This window comes from Eptesicus fuscus, chromosome 7 (genome assembly GCF_027574615.1).
Source record: "Eptesicus fuscus isolate TK198812 chromosome 7, DD_ASM_mEF_20220401, whole genome shotgun sequence".
Classification (NCBI taxonomy): Eukaryota; Metazoa; Chordata; class Mammalia; order Chiroptera; family Vespertilionidae; genus Eptesicus; species Eptesicus fuscus.
In genome coordinates, this window is record NC_072479.1 from 89,778,082 (window position 1) to 89,802,754 (window position 24,673).

At 41.9% G+C, this 24,673-nt stretch overlaps 1 protein-coding gene across 1 annotated transcript in view; it reads left to right on the forward strand.

Annotated features, from left to right (window-relative positions):
* Positions 1–24,673, forward strand: part of CFAP54 (cilia and flagella associated protein 54) — a 247,148-nt gene that overhangs the window by 207,643 nt on the left and 14,832 nt on the right. The window contains exons 65-67 of the mRNA XM_054719381.1: positions 7,789–7,895; positions 9,376–9,517; positions 16,576–16,650. Coding sequence (XP_054575356.1) covers positions 7,789–7,895; positions 9,376–9,517; positions 16,576–16,650 — 324 coding nt within the window. The remainder of the gene's footprint in view (positions 1–7,788; positions 7,896–9,375; positions 9,518–16,575; positions 16,651–24,673) is intronic.

The following is a 24,673-nucleotide window of genomic DNA, read 5'->3' on the forward strand; positions in this document are numbered from 1 at the left end:
CTGTTTAGCATTTTTATTTGTTTTTTTGTCTCCTGCATTGGCCTGTTTCTGCATTTCTCAGCTCTTGAGTGCTGTCCCCTCTAGCAGCGCCTCTGGTAGCTTCTGCTGCTCCTTTGACTCCTGTGACTCCTGTTAGGCTGCGAACCTCCTGGGCTTACCTCTCTTTGCTCTCCAGCACCCTTTCCCAGTTAGCACCCCCGCCCCCCATTCTGCTTCCTCAGGCTGGCAACCCTGCTAACTCTTGGTCAATTACATATTTCTTCTTACTCATACAAACAGAGAAGCTTTAAGACACCACTTCCAGGGACATTTAAAGCTATTTCTCACATTTTGAAAGTACTTGCCTTTCCACCCCATTCCAAGTCAAATCTTTGCCAGATATCCCATATACATTTTGAAATAATAAATCTATCATCTGCTTTGAGAAATTTAGTGCCGTCATTTTCAGATCATAGTTCCGAGAATACCCCTGGGTCATGGAGTCACTATGGTGGGTGCTGAGTGGTAATTTTTAAAAAAGAAATTAGATACAAGAAAAAAAATATCATCACGCACCACATACAGTAAGTGAAAATGTTTTCTGAAACTGTTGTCTCATGATGGACATGTTAAAATAGGAAGTGTCTTAGGTCACTCTTCAGCATATGCCAGAATTTATTTATTTGCTGGCAGGAGAACCAACAACGTGATAAGAGTACATCCATTCGTAGTGGGCATGGAAAGAGAGAGATTACATAGTTGGGAAGCAGAATGTTTACCCAAGCAGCTGGCTTTTTAAAAATGAGGAAGAAAGTACCAACTATAAAGTTCATTTCACAAGGTCGTAGAAATATCACACCCATAGCCATCTGGAACAGGATGATCTGAGAAGTTAATGCTAAGACTACATCTGCGGTTCATAATTAGAACAACACGGTTTCACCCATCAACAGCCATGTCTTACAATTAACATGGAAGCACGAACTGGTGTAAACAGAGATTAGAAGCAGAGCACCAAGTAACAAATTCTGATTGAAACAGGTTGCTTGAGTGATTTTTCTTAAGCCACAAGCAAAGACTCAGAACGTACAGTTTTCCCATTTTTTCGTTCAGGGACTTTTTTTCCCCTTTGACAATTAGTATGTATCTCTTGGGCCATAATAAAAGATATAGTTGCTGCCATAAATCTCAGCAAAAAAAAAAAAAAAAAAAAAATCAGGAAATACTGACTTGGGTAGGCTAGATCTTCTCAGACCTAAGATTCTATCCTTTTGGATGGTAACACTGAAATTTGTTTGACTATTCAAATACTGGTTTACTCAAGCATACATCTACTGCTCATTTTAATAGGCCTTTGGTTTCATGTTGAATAACTGGCTGAAGCTCATGAAACCCACAAGGTAATAGCACTAGTGAACACTTACTATGTTCCATGCACTTTACTTATTATTAGCTTCATAACGACTCTCTAGGGTAGATTCTGTCTATCATTAGCCCCATTTTATAGAAGAGGAAACTGAGACACAGGATGGAGGAATGCCAGTAGGCATGAAGTCAGGACTGGAGCAGTCTGACTCCAAGTCTGCATTCCTAAGTGTGGTGCTGTGTGGAGTCTTCAGACCATGGTCTGGCTGTAGGCACGTGTAGCCTCTGGGAAGGATGGTAATGGAAATTAATATCTGACTTAGGGCTTTGGACTTTCTAGGGACTTAGACAGTCATTGGACAACACTGTAAGTTAACATTGCTTAATTCATCTTCTCAGTCCACTTTAGTTTACCTACCACACCGAAGCAGAAATGCCCGTGGGAACTACGGATGCTGGTGGCAGCAGAGTAGAAATCCTGGGACTGGGGATCTATATAATAAAAGCCTAAGCAACCATTACTGCAGAACAACCAGAATGACCAGTCGCTATGATGCGCACTGACCACCAGGGGGCATATGCTCAATGCAGGAGCTGCCCCCCTGGAGGTCAGTGTGCTCCCACAAGGGGAGTGCCGCTCAGCCAGAAGCCAGGCTTATAGCTGGCAAGTGCAGCGGTGGTGGCGGGAGCCTCTCCCTCCTCTGCAGCAGCGCTTAAGGAGCAGTGAGCCGAGCAATAAAGAGCAAGCAGGTGGGTGGTAAGGAGCAAGGGATCCCAGATTGCGAGAGGGATGTCAGCTGCCGGCTTAGGCCCAATCCCCAGGGGGATCAGGACATCCTGGGGATTGGGCCTAAGCTGGCAGTCGGACATCCCTCAAAGGGTCCCGGACTGCGAGAGGGCACAGGCTGGGCTGAGGAACCAACCCACCCCCACCCCCAGTGCATGAATTTCATGCACTGGGCCTCTAGTTTCAATATAAAATTTTTAGATAATTCAGAGGGCTAAATATTTCATACCATGATACTTTAGAGTTAAGTTTATAACTTGTTAAGTATGAGGGTAGAAATTATCTTATCCTATTTGACAAAATTAGTAGAATATAGTAGAACCACATTGTAAGCTCTTCACTAGAACTTTGATACAAATGAAGCATCTTTTGATCAATTTCAGTATTTTCTAGGGACAGACACCAGAAAGACTTCCAGGGACTGGCATTTTCATGAACCTCCCAGACATGGGCTTTTAAAAAATACCCACACACACAAAGAAACACAGCAACAATGAAAAGAATGGCTGATATAAGTCAGAGAGATGTACAGCTAGAGCTGAGCCTTAAAAAGATATGACTAGTCCTAGCTGGTTTGGCTCCGTGGATAGAGCATTGGCCTGCGGACTGAAGGTTCCCAGGTTCGATTCCAGTCAAGGACACATGCCTGTGTTGTGGGCTCGATCCCCATTTGCAGGGGCGTGCAGGAGGCAGCTGATCAATGATTCTCTCTCATCATTGATGTTTCTATCTCTCTCTCCCTCTCCCTTCCTCTCTGAAATCAATAAAAAGATTTTAAAAATAAAATAAAATAATAAAAAGATATCACCATGACCAAAGGTTTGATTGCCTGCCCAAATTTGTCTCAAGATGACCCCTTAGGATTTTTAGCTTTATTCTACTTTATGTCACTGTTTTGAGCATCCAGAGTTCCTAGGAGGATGCTTATATAGTAGGCTACACTGGAAACCTTCTCTGACTTCTCTTGGTATCACCCAAGTCGAATGTCAGATCTGAAAAGAAACTAAGAGAGCGTGAACTTAGTTCAACACTCTCATTTTACAGGTCAGGAAGCAAAGGCCCATATAAGCTGAGCAACAATGCTACACCTCAGTGACAAAAATAGGAACGGGAGCCTAAGTACTCTAATTCTTAATATTGATTTCTGTATAAGACACATCTAACTCAGTTACTAACTAAGCAAAAAATGCTGGCGGGATGGCGCAGGCTGGCCCACAGTGTGTTTCAGACCCTAGGACAGGACTGGATTAATTATTAGCACATGTCTTTCAGGCTTGGCCAATGGCCAACAGCATGACTACAGGCTCTTGCGATGCTAATACGGTTGCAACAGATAGATTGACACAGGAAGTAAAAAGACCTGAAATATCTGACAAAAGGTCATAATTTTAATGTTTAATACCTTGTTTTTTTTAGGCATAAACTTTTAGGATGAAAATTATTTCCCTTCAAAATGTGGGAGCATTGTTCTGCTGTGTCTGGCAATCCTGCATTGCTACCGAGAAGTCTGATCCATCCTGATTCTAGTTCTTTGACTTTTTTCCTCGGGAAGATCCCCAGAGCTTCTGAAATCTCATGATGTGCCTGGGTGTGTGTCTTTCATCGTTGTGCTAGATAGTTTGGGTGCCCCTTTCAATCTTGAAAGTATATTCTTCAGTTAATGGAGATTTTTTCCCTTTGATAATTTTCTCAATCTGATTATATCTATACCTTCTGGAATTTCTCTTGAGATTGAGTGTTTTCTTTTCTCATACTCCCTATTTATGTTTTTAAATGTAGGCTTACTTTATATTCTTCAAATATTTTATTGATTATTAAGTTGTTATTATTATATATTTTTTAATTTTTAAGAGCTCTTTCTCATCTCTTTTATTGCTTCATGTTAATAGCACTGTGCTCTTGTTTCACAGATGCAATATTGCCTTTCTTCTCTCTGAGGAAATTAATTATTGTTCCATTGAAGTTTTCTTCTGCCCTCTGTCTTATAACTGATTCTCCAAGTTCCTTTTCATTTCACATCTAGTGACGGTTGGCTATCCATTCGTGTGTGGAGACACCAAGAAGCATGTCAGGTCAGGCTTAATGATCCATAGGCCTCATTGCAGGATAATTGCTGTAGCCAGCAGTTTTATTGGAGGATGCTGAGATTTCAGTCTCTGTAGGTCTTTTCTCTTTGGTCAATTTCCTGTAAGAGGATTTTTTAGACTCCTGTCAGGTTTCATACATTCTGGGAAGGGGCTGGAGTGGGGGAAGGGTATCTCTCTTGTTCAGAATACAGGCTTTCACTTAATTCCATTGTTCTCCAGTTCAGCACTCTCACATATACCTAATGTTCCTGAGCATAGATCTTTTATGATTTAACCTCAGCAGAGAGCAAAATGGAAGAGGTTCAGCTAGCAGGGAGGAGACTAGGGAAGGGAAGGGAAGGGAAAAGAAAGGAAGGGAAGGAAAGGTGGGAGTCTCCTGTTATCATGGACTCAGAGAAGGGATGGGAAGGTGGTTGTCTAAGATTTCTGATGCCTCTAATCCCCATGCTTGTTATTGGCGACCCCTCCAAAGGCAGTTTTGACACAGCCTTTCCCCTCTGCTGAGTCAGCTACGCTCTTCCAAGTGCTTTCCATCATTCCAAGTATTAACATCTCGTCTGCCTCACCTCTTCACTTATTCTTTCTGGCTTTGTGGATTTATGCCTTAAAAAAAAAATCCCTTTACTCTTATTTTAGTTTGATTTGTGAGGAAGCAGAGATAAAAGCAAGTACTTAACTAGTCCATTTGGTCTGGCAGCTCTGGGCCTCAACTTTCTTACCTCTAAAATGAGAGACGCAGAAGCAGACCGTTTCTAAGGTTCTATGAATCTCAAATTCTATGAACCCATGACTGTAAACAAGTGCTGTATTGTGTAGGATGATTCTAAGAATTGTCAGAATTCAAACAACAGGAAAACTACTGGAGCCTGAATCATTAGGAGAAGTTTCATCTTAAAGGTGGGGACTGGAACGTCGTGTGTGTGTTGAATAAATGGAGCGAAGAGTAAGGGAATAGCGTGAGTGGATACAGAGAAACAGCTATGACTGCTATGGGAAAAGAACAGTTTGAGAAGTACCAAGAAACAGTTAGCTATTCACCAGGTGGACATTTAGAACTTGCTGTAGGGAGCTCTCAAAGGCTGAATTTAAACTTACCTGCAGTAGGAAATGTCACTCTTCAAACATAATATAATGTTAGTACCAAATAGCATTTCTTTTCATCTCATAACTTTTGCACAGTTCTTGTTCATATCATTTCTTCTTAAAGTAAATTGAAAGAAAGGCCTTCTTTTTTCTCTTTCAAAGAAACACTTTTTAATATATTTTTTATTGATCTCAGAGAGGAAAGCGGAGGGAGAGAGAGCTAGAAACATCAATGATGAAAGAGAATCATTGATTGGCTGCCTCCTGCATGCCCCATACTGGGGATCGAGCCCACAACCCAGGCATGTGCCCTTGACTGGAATGGAACCCAGGACCTTTCAGTCCATAGGCTGATGCTCTATCCTCTGAGCCAAACTGGCTAGGGCTAAAGAAACACTTTTTTTAAAGGTTAACTAGAGACCCAGTGCACGAATTCGACCATGAGTGGGATCCAGCCAGCCTGGCCCCAATCGTGGCAGATTGGGGCCAGGCCTGTCAGGAGGAGGAGATGGCAGGAGGTTGGCTGGCCAGCCGCCCTGATCAGGGCGATCAGGGCCAGGCTGGCTGCGGGGAGGGGCCATGGGCAATTGGCTGGTGGGGCCCACCCCCGATTGAGGTCGGGGGCTGATGGGGGGTTCAGTGGCCAGGGGAGGGTCCATGGGAGGTTGGACAGCTGGTGGGGTCCCACCCCCAGTTGGTGTTTGGACAGGCAATCGGGGACAGACCTGGCTTGGGGGAGAGGCAGTGGGCCAATCAGGGTGGTGGGGGCCCATAAGGGGTGGGGCTGGCCTGGGGGAGGGGCAGCAGGCAGTTGGCCGGCCAGCCCTGCCCCTGATCAGTGTGGGGAGGCCCATCAGGGCGGGGCCTGCCAGGGAGAGGGGTGGAGGGAGGCCCCTTGGCCGGCAGGCCCCACCCCCAGATTGGGCCGATTCACTGTCCACAGTGGGTGTCATAGCGACTGGTCATTCTAGTTGTTCCAGTGTTCAGGTTGCTGGCTTTTTATATATATATAACTAGTGGCCCGGTGCACGAAATTCATGCACGGGGGGTTTCCCTCAGCCAGCCTGCACCCTCTCCAATCTGGGACCCCTCGAAGGATATCCTACTGATGGTTTACAGGGATCGGGCCTAAACTGGCAGTCGGACATCCTTCTCGAAATCCAGGACTGCTGGCTCCTAACCGCTCACCTGCCTGCCTGCCTGTTTGATTGCCCCTAACCACTCTGCCTGCCAGCCTGCTCGCCCCCAACTGCCCCCCACCACCAGTCTGCTCGCACCCAAATGCCCCCCTGCCAGCCTGATCACTCCCAAATGCCCCCCGTGCCAGTGTGCTTGCCCCCAAATGCCCCCCCTGCCGGCCTTCTCACCTCCAAGTGCCCCCCCTGCTGGCCTGCTCGCCTCCACCTTCCCTCCCCAGTGGCGTGCTCACCTTCAACTGCCCCCCTGCGGCCTGCTCACTCCATACTGCCCCCCTCCACTATCCTGATCATTTCCAACTGACCCCCACTGATGTTCTGCTTGCCCCCAACTGGCCCCCCTGCTGGTCTGCTTACCCCCAATGACCCCACCCCCCACCAGCCTGATCACTCATAACTGCCATCCCATCCTGGCCTGATTACCCACAATTGCTCTCCCCTCTTGGCCTCCAACTGCTTCTACCTTGGCCCCGCCACCATGGCTTTGTCCAGAAGACTGTCCAGAAGGTCTCCTGGAAGGTCTCACAGTCTAATTAGCATATTACCCTTTTATTAGTATAGATGGAGGCCTGGTGCATGGGTGGGGGCTGGCTGGTTTGCCCTGAAGGGTGTCCTGGATCAGGGTGGGGGTTCCCTTGTGGTATGGGGTGGCCTGAGCAAGGGGACTATGGTGGTTTGCAGGCTGGCCATGGCCCCATGGGGTCAGGGTCCCCGCTGGGGTGCCTGGCCAGCCTGGGTGAGGGGCTGATGGCTGTTTACAGGCTGGCCAAGCCCCCCAGCGGGGACCCTCACCTCATGGGGGTGTGGCCAGCCTGGGTGAGGGACTGAGGGCTATTTTCAGGTTGGCCACTCCCCCTGGTGACCCAAGCTCCCAGCCCCTCCTGTTGTTCTTTTTTATTTTTTTTTCAGCGCCTCCTTGAGCGGAGGCCAGGGCCAGCTGGAAGCAGGTATCTGGGATTTATTTATCTTCTATAATTGAAACTTTGTAGCCTTGAGCGGAGGCTAGGGCCGGCCAGGGTGGGTGGGAAGCTTGGCTTCCTCCATCGCTGGGGGCAACCCAAGCCTCCTGCTCGCTCCAGCACTGTGGCCGCCTCCATATTTGTTGGGTTAATTTGCATACTCGCTCCTGATTGGCTGGTGGGCGTGTCTGGTGGGTGTAGGGGAGGTATGGTCAATTTGCATGTTTCCCTTTTATTAGTGTAGATGGTATTATGTTGAGAAGTGATGCCACATTTCTTGAGGCAGTGTGATTTTGATGTCACATTTTATATAACTGTTAATTTTCTTACAGGTTTTATTGTTGTATGCATATAACCTGAAGCCCCTGAAGATTTCAGATGTTAGCTGCGTCAGTTACAGCAGTACCTCTGTTGGTTCCTTATGGGTTCCCCTGCACAGGCGAGTATAGATGGATTATCCACAATCTAGCTTTCACTGTGGATCTTGTCATAAGAACAAGCTGTTTCAGTAATATACAAGGTAACCCACAGGAGAACTTTTTGAAGACATTTTTAGAAAAACAATCTTTCTTTTACCTATTCTGCCTACCCTTCAGGGTTATTGCTAGGAGTATGATATTGAGGTGGTCAAAAGCACAGACTCTGAATCCAGCCTGCTTTGGTCCAAATGCCAGTTGTGTCCCTTACTACCTTTGCAACCTTGAGCATGTTACTTGACATGCCAGTGCCTCAGTCTACTCTTCAGAAAAAATGAGAATAATAAGAGTAGTACCTAGGGTAGTTGGAGGAACTGTTCCTGACACTTTAGGAAGTTTATAGAGAGTACAGAATGTTGTCTATACTATGTTTTGCCTAATATTTGTGGTGTGTTTAAAAAGTAATTTAATGTAGCTCTGTGTTGGGTTGCAAAATTAAGCCCAGACTCCACCACATCACTTATCTTACCTTTTCCTCTTTATCTAATCTATTTTATATTGTTCCCTAGTTAATACTCTCTGATTCAGCTCATGCCTAGTTTCTCTCCTTTCTCATTTCACATTACCAAACTCCTTGTTTGTTTCTTATTCTTTTCATTACCTAGTTAATTTAGTTTTGATTCTGCCGCCCTTATGACCCCAGCCTCCATTTCCCTGCTTGTAAGATGGAAATAATACCTATTCTGCCTACCTTTCAGGGTTATTGCTATGATCAAGCCAGGCAATGCTTTGAAAGCACATACTTTAAAAGGTCAAGTTTCATTACTAACTCTGTCAGTGTCAGCTCATTGCCTGCTAGGCACCTAGTAGGTGATTTGAGAACAACAGACTCGGTGCTTCTCTGGAGAGCCTTGGCCATACTCCATGATTTTCATTTCAAAGGACTCTTGGGTATCAGCACAAGAGAATAAAATAAGCAATGTTTCAAGAGCTGGCATACTCTTAATTATTGTGCAATTTTTTTTAATAAAATGGCAGAAGACCTAGCATAGTACACATGATAGCAGAGCTAGGCAACATAACTAGGAAATTAGGTACTTGCCTTTTCCATCCAGAAACACAGCAGGATTTTTTTTCAGAACCACATGATGGAAATAATTATAATTTCTGCAAGGTAATCAAACTGACAGGATTCTTTTTTATCCCAAAATGTTCTTAATTTTGGTGTGTTCGTGATCAATAGTAGGGTTACTAAAGTTAGGGACATGCCCTTGTCACTGAGGCCTTCACAGAGGAGGGTAGCTGACAACCTCTCAGCTGACCTGTGCCTCTTTTCTCGTGTTTCTTGAATGAAGGAACACTTGAATGAATTAGGTTTAGGGATGCCAGAAACTAAATGTTAAGTAACGGAGGAGTTACTTTACACATATTATTAATTCTGGGAATAAATGAATTCCTTTCGCAACTTTTCAAATAAAATGCATCTATGTTTGTTATTTTTAGAGTTATTGCAATTCATGAGAAACTATCAAATCTTATGCAAATAGCTGAGATATCATTGCCAGCAGTTCCTGAAGTTACTCCAGATGAAAACGTATCTGAAGCACAGGAAATAGAAGTGAAAACAATTGATAAAGAGCTGGAAGTAAGTGATTAAGTAATGGAAAACCTTTCTACTGCAGAATGGATGTCCTTATACATAATTCCTCAAATTATTTTATACTTCATCGGAGCAGAATTACATATCTCTACTTGAACTTTGTGGTGGTTCTGCCCTCTTTTGTCTCTACGTAAAGTACCAGGTATGACCCAACTTTGGGCACATGTGTAGTGTTTCCTTCAAAGCTCTTCTAAGCACACCAATTATAAGAATCTTATGGTGAATGGAAACAAAACCAATATAGAGACATCATTCAGGTATAACTGTGAATCTGAAGAAACAATGCTCTGCAACTTTATAACATTACTTGTCATTTCTCACTCTAAGTCTATGTGAGCATGTTTATTACCCAAGTAATATGTGAAGGAAAACTAGAAAATACAGAGAAGCATATGTCTTTCAGACTTTTTCAATGCATATATTTTTCCTAATTAAAAAAGATATTATCCTGCCCAGCCGATGGTTCAGTTAGTTGGAGCATTGTCCTATATACCAAAAAAGGCTGTGGGTTCGACTCCCAGTCAGGGCACATACCTAGGTTGCAGGTTTGATCCCGGGTCGGGGAACTTGCAGGAGGCAACCAATCAGTGTTTCTCTCTCACATCAATGCTTCTCTCTCCTGCTCTTTTCCTTCCTCTTACTCTAAAATCAATAAACATATCCTGCAGTGAGTATTTAAAAAATGAGATATTATCCTTACAGTGTGTTATTAATATGATCACAGAGTTCATACTGTTGAGTGGTTTTCATAAAAAATCTTTATTGTTGAAAGTATTACATATGTCCTCTTTTTCCCCATTGACCCGTTCTAGCATGCCTCCCCCCCCCCCCCACCCTTCTCCCCTGACCCAGACCTCCACCATTCTGTTGTCGGTGTCCATGGGTTATGCATATATGCATACAAGTTCTTTGGTTGATCTCTTTCCACCCACCCACCTGCCCCCCACCACCCCGCCTTCCCTCTGTTCCCCTGGATCTATTTTGTTCAACAATTTATTTTGTTCATTAGATTCCACATATGAGTGAGATCATGTGATACTTGTCTTTCTCTGACTTGAGTGGTTTTCATGATCACTGATGTTAGTGTTCTGGAGGAGAGGATCATTGTCCTATTTCTCCTGCACTCTATAAACAGGAACTGGATACATGGAGATCAAAATGTCAGCATCATTATTGCCCCCACTCCCCTTCTGCCCCTGCCAGTCTTACTGCACCAAGGAGCAGAGGATAAGAGTCCTGCAGGCAGGGTACATCCAAAAATATAAACTCACATTACCCAGAAGGGGCTGAGTTTAGCATGCCCTGTTGCTTTTCCCAAACCAGTCAGGTAAGAATTAGTGATGGGTCCAAAAACAGCTGGAAGCGCCCTCCTCCTCCAGGAGTGGAGTGGAAATTCCTTACCTCTTATGGAAATAGAGGAGCAGGGAATGCTGTTCTTTCCTAATTACGTGCTCTGTGAATTTCCATTTTGTACATTAATCCAATTTCTTGAGACATATATTCTGTAGTTACTGTGGTCAATTTCTTAAAAATCAAATGGTGGTACAATGTTTACAACAGGAAAAAAAAAAAAAAAGCAGTCTTCTGCCCAACTCTGCTGACTGGATTCCAGCCCCTTGGGTCCCATCTGTGTTTGTTTTCCTCAGAAAGATCTTTTAGGATCTTCCCTAACTTTTAGTCAGCTGTATTTTTTTTCTTAAATCACTTTCTGCTAGATTAATACTCAATTGGTTACAGAACATTTTTAATTCTTAAAGATGCAGACTGGTGCAGCCACTGTGGAAGACAGTATGGAGTTTCCTTAAAAAGTTAAAAATGGAACTCCCATTTGACCCAGTGATCCCACTTCTAGGAATATATCCCAAGAAACCAGGAACACCAGTCAGAAAGGATATATGCACCCCTATATTCATAGCAGCACAATTTATAATAGCTAAGATTTGGAAATAACCTAAGTGCCCATCAGCAGATGAGTGGATTAAAAACCTGTGGTAGCCGAAACTGGTTTGGCTCAGTGGATAGAGCGTCGGCCTGCTGACTGAAAGGTCCCAGGTTCGGTTCTGGTTAGGGGCATATACATTGGTTGCGGGCACATCCCCGGTAGGGGGTGTGCAGGAGGCAGCTGGTCGATGTTTCTCTCCCATCGATGTTTCTAGCTCTCTATCCCTCTCCCTTCCTCTCTGTAAAAAATCAATAAAATATATTTAAAAAAAAAAACAACCTGTGGTACATCTACACAATGGAATACTATGACACTATAAAAAAGAAGGAACTTTTACCATTTGCAGCAGCATGGATGGAACTGGAGAGCATTATGCTAAGCGAAATAAGCCAGTGGGAGAAAGATAAATATCACATGATCTCACTCATATGTGGGATATAATGATCAACATAATTTGATGAACAAGAATAGATCCAGAGACAAATGGCAGGGGAGGGAAAGGTTAGAGAGCAACCAAAGGACTTGTATGCATGCATATTAGCTTAACCAATGGACACAGACACTGGGGCGGTGGAGGCTTGCCCGGAGTGGGAATGGCTGGGGGGGGGGGCGGGTTGGGGGTTAGTTGGGGGAAAAGGAGACATATGTAAAACTTTAGACAATAAATAAATAAATAAGAATAGGATGAGTAGGGCTCTTTCTGTTTTCTTGTTTTCCTCATCCATTCACTCATTATGAGAAAGTGTAAATGTTGGCAATTCTCCTGATTTTCAGACTATACATGTTGGCATTTTTTTCAGTCTGAATTTACCAGGACAGTACCGTAAGTGCATTTTTCATTATTGTGAAAGCAATGCGCCCAGCTATAAGAGGATTCATCAGGCAAGAACAGTTAGCCTTTGCAAAATGCATCTTTCCAGTATTTACGTTTCCTGTGCTCTGTGCTTGCATTTATCATAGAAACTAGAGGCCTGGTGCATGGAATTCGTGCACTGGAGGGGTGAGTGTCTCTCCAGCCCGGCCTGAACCCTCTTATAGTCTGGGACCCCTTGCTCCTTCCTGCCTGGCTGTTCGCTGCTCCTTTTGCTCCTTACTGCTTGGCTTGCTGCTCCTTAGTGCTACTGCAGAGGCAGAAGAGGCTCCCGCCACCACTGTTGCGCTCGCCAGCCGTGAGCTCGGCTTCTGGCTGAGTGGCGCTCCACCTGTGGGAGCACACTGACCATCAGGGGACAGCTCCTGCATTGAGCATCTGCCCCCTGGTGGTCAGTGCGCATCATAGCGACCAGTCGTTCTGGTTGTTTCTCCGTAACAGTCCTTAGGCTTTTATTATATAGATGATGCCTTAGAGTTTTAGTTACACATCCTTTACAGGGCCCTCAACTGTTACAACAAGAATTACCAGACATTTAATGATACTAATGAAATACTGCGTACTGATAACAAATCTCCCAATGGATCAGCCATCTCAAACTCATGAGGTTTCACTTATATATAATTCTTGTCCTAAATTCTATGGTTGCCCTTTCATGTCTGTTTTGGAGAGAAACTTGTCTCTCGTTTTATTTCTGCACTTCCTTTGCAGATCACTTACAATCATAGTCTTTCAGTCATAGACCAAACTCAGCAGGTTGCTGTCTCTGAGCCATGGTCTAGAATATTCTTCACTGAAATCATCCTTGAATCATTACTTTATAGGTTATATATGGAAAATGATAATTTTTCCCCTGCGCCCATTTGTCTCTTTGGCTTAGATTGTCTAAGACAGGAGAGTGAGCATCCATAAGAGTAATAGTTATAGGTTGTGCTCTACCTAAAGCTATGGGACTCAAGTCCTTTCCTGGGACTAATTTTCCCCTCCTTCCTAAAAATGATCCTTTCACTCAAGTATTGCTCTGAGATGGAGAGATGTGCCCCTAGGTTGGAGTGAAAGTCAGCATAATTTCCCTGGGGATCACATGTATGTATCAAATTGACCACAGTGAGCCCAGTATCTGAACCAATAGGTTGGCTATACATATAAACAAATTAGGAATGAATGGGAGGGGGGAGCAAGGGAGCATTTCAATATAGGCAGAGAGAGAACCCAGAGGACCTATTTTGCCTTAACCAAGGTTTGGGGCTTGCTTTCATGTCCTGACTCAAATGGTATTTGTGAGTGGGTCAGTCCTTGAGGAGCACAAACTCCTTTCAGTCCTGATGTTATCCTCTGTATTTTTTAATTTGTTCTATTATCGAACTTAGAAAGAGCTTCTTCAGCTTTAAGTGGGGGCATTTTTAGATGTGTTTCAGTTCTGTAAGTTCTTATAAGATAGAATGTCATTCAATGGAAGAAAAACTAATATTTGTTTAGGTGAATTGGCAGATTAGTTCATAACATTTGAAAGTTGAGAAATGAAAGGAACATACAAAGTTTTCTTTTTTCCCCAGTATACTAGCCAACATGTAAGGAAAAAAAAAAAAAAAAGCAGCTAGATTCTGTAGGGTAATATCAGATAAATCCCATTGACTAAATCTGCCAGTTCGTTGTCATGACAACCTTCACTGGGAGCTAATTAGAAGTTAACTGGGGCACTTGAAGAGATCAATTCTGATGGAGAATTGGACAGTATTTCATAACCTCTATAATATAATATATTTATATCTATCACAATATAGATTTTTGGTGGGTTATTAAATATAAGGGTCCAGAAAAATGTGTTTTTGGTTGATATGGGGAATAGTAAATCTTGTTCTCTTTGTCAATCCCTTCGCTTTTTTTTTTCTTTTCTCCCCAAATCCCTGTGTTCTGGAAGAAGCCAAAAACTTCAGAAGACAGACAGTAATTTAAGATGTATCTGGAGGGCTACAGAGCAGGTGTTCCAGTCACTTCTGGCTTGAAAGCCTTGTATGTCCTTCTTCAAAAATGAACAACACCAGCTTGGAATGACTGAGTTATTTTAACCTGTCATTCACAGTTTTAGGGATATCTTCAGAGTTTATCAGGTACTTGTAAGCATATGAAAGATGCTAACCATCCTGGTTTTAAGACAAAAACCTCATTTGGAATGATAGCATACTGATATGAAAACCTTAAACTATGTTTACCAAGTCATTCAAGGTTAGTTCAGCAAACATATCCAGAATGACTGGATTGAACAAAGCAATTAGAATTCGTGTGTTGTCAGATTATCCCAAATATCAAAGTACTCTGAAAATATATAGAACAAAATTAAATTGGACATTAGCATCAATTAACAAATTATTTTTGAGACAATTATTTGCAAATTTTTTCCAGGCTTGGAGAGAGAAGGACATATAGAAATCAGTACAATTAGGTTCCTGTCATGGAGGAGCTTATTATTGTAGGAGCATGGCTAGGTACCCAGATGTCATTCATAATGAGCCAACTGCCTGGTGGCCCCCTTTTAGCAAGAAAAGTGTGGTGTTTAAGGAAACATCAATCTGATGTTCAAAACCATAGAAAACAATCAAAATCTCTATGGTGCCCCTTGTAAGAACATCCAAGAGGGAATCTTTTTTGGGAATACACAGAAAAACTTCTTTAAAGTCTTACTTTCCCCACTATCTTGCTCTTAATCTCTCTCTGACATCCACAGCTCGTCTTCAACATCTGTCTCATTTGGCTCAAACTCTTAAAACTTTCCTTCCAACTCAGTCTGTGTGGAGTGTTTATCTCCTCTCCCCTTCCTGCTCTGGCTCAGCTCTTTATTATATAGTTCAACTTAGTCTCTCTGACTTCTTCCAGTTTTCCTATCTTCCCCCATTATCTGAATTCTACACCATACAAAAAAGTAAGGTTGTGGAATTCTTCCCTCAATGATGATGCCAATGATTCTAATTTATTGTTTATTTATATCTCATTCATATTGGTGTGTGTGTGTGTGTGTGTGTGTGTGTGTGTGTGTGTGTGTGTGTGTAGAGAAAGAGAGAGGCAAGGGAGTGAGGGAAAGTTGGAAGGAGGTAGGGAAAGAGGTTTGAGTTAGACTTTGTATTTGCTTAAGTAGCGCAGACGGTATTTTATAGCTCCTATAAACTGAAAGGCCATTTTCCATTGGGCCCCAAAATACCTTGTGCCCTTACCAAATTGTTTTAGCAATTATTTCTTTGTATGTTTCTTCTCTCTTGAATTTGTATTCCTTGGCTCAGGGGTCTTATTTATAATTTTATCTCCAATATCTTTAGTAAGTGAAACACAGTGCCCTTTCAATACTTGCCTGTGAAACTTTTAGTTGGAGACTTGTGGAGCGCACTCATTCCTGACAGAGTGAAGTCATGGGACTGAATCTCATATTTGAAGGACAGTGAACAACCTGTTGTGGCAGGAGAACAGGGTGAATGTGGTGGGAGATGGGGCTAAGAGATGGTGGAACTATGTGCTTCCTCCTCTGACTTCCCACAGTGCTGGAAGTCTGTCTCTCCTATCCCTCCCACCAGACCATGACGTCTCTCTGTCTTGTTCACTTCCTAGTACCACTCCATGGCACTTATTCATCTCACATCTGGCCAATGGCTGCCTTCTCCAACTCCATAACAGGACCCCTCAGCTCACATAGCCAGTACTGCCTGCCGCTCTCTTCTGTTGTCATTCCTTATGTGGAGGATCTGACCGATTCAGCCCTGCCTGTGGGTAGACCCTCATCGGTCAGATGTATTCACATATACAGTAGGGTGTGTGGTAGAGCCGTCAACAATAGACAACATATGATTTTGCCCTTCGCTTCCTATTCATTTACTCTTTCCATTTCTTTCCCAATTCCCAACCATTCTTCCCTGCTTAAATCCATTTCTGGACTCTCTGTTGAAAAGAAAAGTGATTTTTCAAAATCTTATTTTCATGTGGATTACTTTACTTGTTATTATTCTATAACATGAATTTTATCAGTGAATGTGCATGCTGAGAATCCTAAAAATATATTATTTTTAATTAAATCTTGTCATTTGGAGCCATCCTGTAGTTTTCAAATACCTGTCTAAGTCTCAACCTGAAAATTGAACTTAGGTGATAAGTCAAGAAAATACAAATGAAATAAAGAGTTTATAATTAAAATGTCTAATATTTACCAATACTATCAACCTTACTATATTGTTTTCTTATTTATAGAAAATGATTATTGACTGTTGCTCAGAAATAATAAGTCTGTTTATGACTGATAGAGAGACACAACCACTATCTAAGGTATGTATCTCTTTTAAAACTATATTTGACTCACTCATAAGTATCACTGTTGCTATGGAAATGGAAATTCAGAAAACATCTATTATAAAAGTATCAAGGGCCTAACCCTTCTTAATCAATGTGAAAGAGTAATAAACATGAATTTATTAGAGCATGTTATTTTTTTAAAAAATATTTTTTAAAAATCAACTAATACAGAAAATTATGAAGAGAATAATGTTAAAGTCATTTCAAATCTACCATTCAGAGAATAACCACTATTAACATTTTGAAGAATTATCTCAAATGTTTCCCACATATCTATAAACTTTAGAATTTTTGCATCAATAGGATCATAATGTACATGCATCTGTAACTTGCTTTTTTTCATTCAATAATAATGTTATGGACATATTTTTACATGAAAGGCCTACCTTCTTGTATCTAATGCCTCATAATAGTCTATTTTACATATTTGTTGTGTCAGGCTTTATTTAAATGACCACATTTTATTCATGGATCTTGAGGATGATAGATTCTAGTATAAACATATTTCACATCTCACCAACACTTGATATTATCCTTTCTTTTCTTTTTTTTTTTTTTATGATCACCATTATAATGAGTGAAACGTGCTATCTCATTGTGATTTTGATTTGTATTTTCCTAATGACTAATTTAGTTGAGCATCTTTTCATATGCTTATTTGCCATTTGTATATCTTCTTTGGAGAAATGTCTGTTCAATCTTCTGCCTGTTTTTGAAATGGCATATACATTTTGATGTATAATTGCAAATGGCTCTCCAGAAATGTTGCACCAATATTTTTGCCCATCAGTGGTAGATGAGAAGGCCATTTTCCCCTCATGTTCATCTACACATGTTTTTCTTCTCCTAGTTCCCTCCCCTCTCTCACTTCTCCTTCTTCTTCCTCTCCTCCTCTGCCTCCTTCTCTTCTTCTAACCATTGTAGGTCTGACAAGTGAAAAATGACATTTTCACTTTAAAATTTTTTTTATTAATAAGGCCAAATATAGTTCATGAGTTTGTTGGTAGTCTGTGTTTCACCTTTTGTGAAATAGTATTTGTTCATTTAGTTAGTGAATAGGTACTATTTTTTAAAACATTTTTATTGATTTCAGAGAGGAAGGAAGATGGAGAGATATAAACATCAATGATGAAAAAGAATCATTGATTGGCTGCCTCCTGCATGCCCTCTACTGGGGATCTAGCTAGTAACCCAGGCATGTGCCTTAACTGGGAATTAAATCGTGATCTCCTGGTTCATAGGTTGACGCTCAACCACTGGGCCACACGAGCCGGGCAGTCAATACATATTTAGAGTGGACTGTCTGTGCATCAGGATCTTCTTTCTAGGCTCTGGGGAGCAAGGTCAGAATAGACAACAAGGACTCCACTGTCTTGGAGCTACCATTGTTGTGAAGGAAATAGTATACAAATCAATAAACTAGATAAGCTAAGATTTGTTAAGTGCTATGAAGGAAAAAAAAAGGGTGATAGAGTATTGGTCAGCAAACTGAAGCCTATGAACTATATCTGTCTCACTGCCTATTTTGTAAATAAAGTTTTATTAGAATACAGCCATGCTCATTCATTTACTTATAGTCTAAAGCTGCTTTGGAGCTACAAGAGCAGAGTTAGGTAGTGTTGACAGAGACCATATGCTCACAAAGCCTGTTATTTCCTATCAGGCCCTTTACAAGAAAAGTTTGCTGATCCTTGTGATAGAAAGTAATTGGGAATGGAGTGACAAATTAGATAGGATTCTAATGGAAGACCTTTCATAGGATATGACATTTGAAGTAAGACCTGAAATATTGCACGGTGTTCCTCCCACTATGTCATTAGTTTCTTGGGGGATAGGGACAATGCTAACTTAATCTTTGAATTCTTACTTCCGTATATATTATATTAATTAGTTACTGCTTCTTCAATTGAATTGAATTCCATTTAGTGTTAAACACCTGAAATTTAATATTTGCTTTTTAAAAATTTATTTGGCCATTCATGTTCTTTCCCATTTTTTAAATGGGGAATTTAATTTTCTAGTATAGAAATACATAGATTTACTGTAGCAGGCCATTGGTAATAAAATAAAACTTAAACCTAATTTTGATCAAACTGTGGTTAAAAGCAGGTCACAGAAAAAGGACACATGATTTTGTATGGGTCTTGGCTTTTGACAGACTAGACTTGAAATCCCAGCCTTGAATCTTGTTAGTCATATGACCCTAAGCAAGTTTTCTCAAATGGAAAATGGAGTAATAATGCCAATATTTCACAGTTGTGATTACTAAAGCAAATAATGTATGTTAAATATTTGGCATAGAGTGTAGTCCAAACAAATGTTTAGTAAATATTAGCTATTTCACCGCAGTCATTATCATCATCATCATTATCCCTACCATGGTCCTGCCTTCCATGTGTGAGTGTGTGAAGTCTTCATCCCCTAGTTATCTAATTTTAAACAGACTTTTAGGATCCAAATTTGTTTTGAAATATTGATAGACAAAGAGAAGAAAAGTGTTAAGGGTAGAGATAGAACTAGAACCCATTTTCTTTGCCTGTAAAGTAAATCACTGTTGAATCCTAGAGGAATTAGGTCAGTGTGCAGGATCCCAACACGAGGGTCACTGGTCCAAGAGAAGGTGGCTCCCAGGTGAAGCTCATGCTAATGCTTCCACTGCAGCTAGACTTACGGAGTACTGCTGGCCGGGGCGTGGGCGTTAGGAGCTTGTTCCAAGAAACAAATTGTTAGACTAAATTACATGCCTTAGTGAAGTTGTTTTTATCACCGGGATGAGATCTTGCTGTGCAATTTGGTTCTGTACTGAACATACCTATTGCAATCACCTTTGCCTGTTATTGCCTCTTTCTAATTAAAATGGATATTGCACACACAGCTTGTGACAAAAAGAAACTGAGAATAGCGAGGAGATGAAGGAAGGGAATGAGTGCTCCACACTAACCTTCTCAGTGATTACTCACAGAATATAAATGACCATGAGGTACAATTTCTGGTCAACTAATAATAAAACTTTCTTTTAATTGCCTGCATAGGTTCAAATTATTGCAGTTTCCAAGTTGCCAGGTAGGATTCAAACATGATGCTAAAAATATTCTTTCTGTTGTTGCTGTGACTGATCCTGGGAAGGACAGACCACCATCAGTTATTATCGACTTCCAGCTGCATGCAGAACATTGGTGTAGATGCTTTTCTTGTTGCAAAGGCAGCATAGGTTAAGGGTCCTGCACTCAGCTAATTTTATATTTCATATTGGTTCACATGATACAAATAAATTTACCTAATCAGTATATCAGTGTATCAGTGGTGTGTGTGTGTGTGTGTGTGTGTGTGTGTGTGTGTGTGTGAACTGAACTGACTAGAATCACACAGAATAAGTTTGGAAAGGAGATTCCAAGAAGAGATCTGGTTTAAGGTAGGGCAGGTTGATCTAGGCCAAGTGATAAGACACATAGTGTAAGAAGATTACCAAAGAGCATTTCTTGGCTGCAAGAGTTCAGTAGGATATTTTTTGTAATTCAGGATTTTTAGTTAGACCCAGAATAAAATATGACAATAATGATAGTAATCACTAAAATGATCACTGCTAATAGTGGTAGTAATAATAACATTCATGATTAACATTTGTTGAGCACATGGCATGTGCAAACATTGTTCAGTGTTTTATTATCTCACTAGAGGCCCGGTGCACGAATTCGTGCACCAGTGGGTTCCCTCAGCCTGGCCTGCAGATTGGACTGAAAATGGCTCTCTGATATCCCCTGAGGGGTCCTGGATGGCGAGAGGGCACAGGGGCCCCACTGGTGCATGATCGGGGCCTTCCTTCATCTCCTCGCTATTCTCAGTTTCTTTTTGTCACAAGCTGTGTGTGCCACACGGGAGGTTGGCCAGCCTGGGAGAGATCATGGGAGGGCTCCAGGGTGTGTCCAGCCCATCTCACTCAGTCCCGATTGGCTGGACCCCAGCAGCAAGCTAACCTACAGGTCCGAGTGTCTGCCCCCCTGGTGGTCAGAGCATGTCATAACAACTAGTTGACTGGTCGACTGCCCCTAGTGGTCAGTGCACATCATAGCAAGCAATTGGGTGCCTTAGCACATCATTAGCATATTACACTTTGATTGGTTGAACGGCCGACTGGTTGACTGGACACTTAGCATATTAGGCTTTTATTATATAGGATTTAATATTATTAGAATCCTATTAAATTGGTTACTACTTTTATCCTAATTTTAGAGATGTGGAAATTGATGCACAGGGGAATTAAGCAGTGTGCTCAAGGTTTCCCAGCTTCTAAGTGGAGGAGGCAGAAGTCAAATACAGTTCTGCTTAAAAATCCAGGATCTGTGTCTTTAATTAAATTATACCCACTGAATGTTCTATTGGAGTAGTGGGAGCAGGTGCTACAGGAAGTTGAGGAGTCAGAGGTGAGAAAGTAAGAGTGGGAAAGTGAAAGTTGCAAGTGTAGATGAGTCTTTAAGGAGGTCTGGGTAAGAAGTTTGGAGAGAGACACAGAGACTAGGGAGGAAGTTAGGACAGGAGTGTTGGGAAGGGAAAAGGGCCAGGAGGGTGGGGGTTGCCTGTCTAGAAGAAAGAAGGACAAATGATGATGGAACACAGCCTTTAGAGAGCGGGGTAGGGGCAGAAAGACATGGATAACACAAGTGAGATCGCTACCTGGAAGCAGAGGAAAGATACTTCTTTTCTCTAGGTCCTGGGGTAGCAGATTGAGGTGGGAAAGGGTGAGAGAAGCTGGGGCAGTTTATACTCAGTGGTTCTCATTTCTCAATGAAGTAGAGGCAAGTTTTTCTACTACTGGAGTGGGTTAGAGGATTGCAGGTATGGTCTTCTGAGAGAGAGAGAGGTAGATGAAGATTTTGAATATTCACTGTCTTTGAGTGTGATGGGCAGGAAAGCTGACCAAGGAGAAATAAAAGGACATTGGGCCACCTGGAGATTTAAGAGTCATTGGTTTGTTGGGACTCTAGGCTATTTGGCTTGTGATGTTTCTCTAGCAACACTTGGCTTCCTGGACATAGGAGTGAGGCAAATGTGAGAGAAGAGGCCCGTGGCGGGTGAGAGTGCAGTGAGACTGCTAACAGTATGTGGGAGGCTCAGGTGGATGAGAGAAGCTCCACACTTATCTCAGTCAACTCAAAACTTCTTCTATTTGCTCAGAGAAAACACCACTGCAGCCTGATGCCTGCCGTTTTTCCCCAAGATCTAGTTGAGCATAAAATAGTTTATGCAATATGTTTGCTTAAAAATATTTTGAATTTAACCTAAAAAACTCTGTAATAACAGTTAAATTCTAATGACTTTCACTGCATTTTTATGTATATTATTCATGTGGATTTCTTTTCACAGGGCTAAATTTAGTGTTCTCATGTTCTCTTATTTTTTACTAGAGGCCTGGCACATGAAGTTTGTGCGTGGGTATGGTCCCTAGGTCTGGCCTGCCATCAGGGCCATCTTCCCAGGCTGCCTGCAGCCGGCCCCACCCCCTGACGCCACCCACCCCAGGTTCCCTGTTCGCCATCCGGCAATCAAAGCCTGACGGCCAGGGAAAGAGTCTGCTGTTCCCGCCCACTCACCAGCCCTGCCCCTGCCATGAGTCTCCCTCTGTGTGTGGGGCAACTGGCAGGGTGAGGGCCTTGGCCTGGTGCTGCCTGCATCCCTTACCCTCTACCCCCAGTTCCCCATTCACCATCAGGCGATCTGAGCCTGCCAGCCAGGGGGAGGGACTGAGAGGTGGTCAGTGCACCTCATAGTGACTGGTCGAGCGGTCATTCTGGTCATTCTGCCATCAGGGTCAATTTGCATATTGCCCTTTTATTATATAGGATTCTTAAAATGATCATTTTTGTACCTGTTTGTGATCAGATATTGACACCAACCACATGCTGGTCACCAAAATAATTATTATCTTTAAGATGTTTTCAGTAAGAACTTTAGAGAAGGTAAAAGAACAGCTAGAAGAAGACACAGAGTCAAAGATATGTTTACATATCTTCATTTGTTTAGTCATTTGCATCTTTAATTTTATGTCTGATGTATTGATTCTATCGTATGACTACCTTTATGTTCTTACTAGAGGCCCAGTGCATGAATTCGTGCACTGGTGGGGTCCAGCCAGCCTGCCCTGATGGGGGTGAAGGTGGCCGCTCCGGGACAGGGCTGGCCAGGGTGAGGGGCCACATGGGTTCTGGTTGTTCCACCATTCGGTCTATTGGCATATTATCCTTTTATTATATAGGATGACCCCTGCCTATCAGCTGAAATTATTGCTTCACAATGCTGGTATCTTATCTTTTACTAGATTATCATGCAAAAATTGGTAATAACACATTAAACCTATATTGCTCTAACTCAGAGTCCTTCTTTCATCACTTTCTTTCAAGCCCGTGGTTTATGTCTCTGTCCTTAATTTTTTTTTAACCAAAATATGTATAATGAAGTGCTTTCTGGCAACCTGCTTAGACAATTTTTAAAATTAGCACCTCTCCCCAAATATGCTGGGTAACTGTCATGTAGTTGCTGAGTGTGTCTATACCCAGACAGGAGAGGATAAACTAGGTGGACTCTCAAGGTATCCTTTGAAATAACCTATGCAGTTTTTCTGGGTGTTGGATGGGGTTGCATGCACCCCTACTTATGTGGGACAGCTTCCATTTCACTTTTTCTAGGATCCTAAATCCTAGAGAGTAGAGCTAGTCTGTTTAATTTCCTTTGGCTAATTTTATTACATTACTTTGTGCCTCTTCCTTTTAACACAGTACGCCAAATGGTGTCAATGACAGTACTCTTTTTAAACTCTCCTTCACATCATTGGCACAAGGGTCCACATATTCCGTAAAAGTTGCTTACTAAGTCTTAATAAAATTAAATCTATGAATATAACTTTTGTTATTCAGTTGAGTCTTCCTTCCTTCCTTCTTTCCTTCCTTCTTTCCTTCTTTCCTTCCTTCCTTCCTTCCTTCCTTCCTTCCTTCCTTCCTTCCTTCCTTCCTTCCTTCCTTCCTTCTTTCTTTCTTTCTTTCTTTCTTTCTTTCTTTCTTTCTTTCTTTCTTTCTTGCCAAGAGTTTGGTGTGTGTGTTTTTTTCTTTGTTTTATACCAGCCAAGAGCTGTCTGAATAGATTTTCGGAGCATCTAGAATTACATCTTTCTTCTGTGAGACATTATCATTATGTCCTCAAGTGAAGAGTATCCTTTGTGTGTAAGTCTATGAGACATCCACTTAATATTCTCATATTCTTTTGAAGACAATGCCGGATGACATCAGTTCCACACTGCTTTTCAAACACAGCGCTGGCTTGGATTCCATCTTCCCTGTTCACTTTTAACTGTCACATTTGGCTAAGGGAGAAAGAAAGCCCTTAAGAAAAGGCCAGGCTATTAATGTGCTCTTCAAAATGCTAAGAAAAGGCTAAGCTGTTTATAGCATTTTCAAAATGCTCATCTCTCAGAGACTTGCCAGCAATAGTGTCAAGGTGAAACACACTCTCCTTCATCAAGAAACCCAGAGCCTTTGTGTTATCTGTGCTCAAAGTATTGGTCCCGCTTTTATGAGGCATGAGATTTGGAGGTATAATGGTACTTGGGTATAATTTAAACTAAAATATAATCATAAACCTGATATTGTATGTTTACTATAAAAGTGGCGAGAAGTTTGTTCACTGCTTGATAAAGCAAGCCTGGATTCATTCAGGATATAAGTGTATTTCAGAATCAAAGGGAAAATTTCCCTGAAATTTAGTCACTTGTATAACTTCCAAGGAGGTGAGAGGCAGGGGTATCATTAGCAAATCTGTTCACTGCTTTCTATTTTGCTGAAAATGGAGCTAAGTGTTTACTTTCATTTGCTTCATTCATTTTGCTAAATGGGTTTGTCTTGATTAAAAAACTGGGCCTCTAACGGTGGGACTAGGTTTTCATTTCAGGAGGATATTGGTTTTTGCCTCATATAGTTGAGTCAATTGGCAATCTTTTGGAAATTTTCTG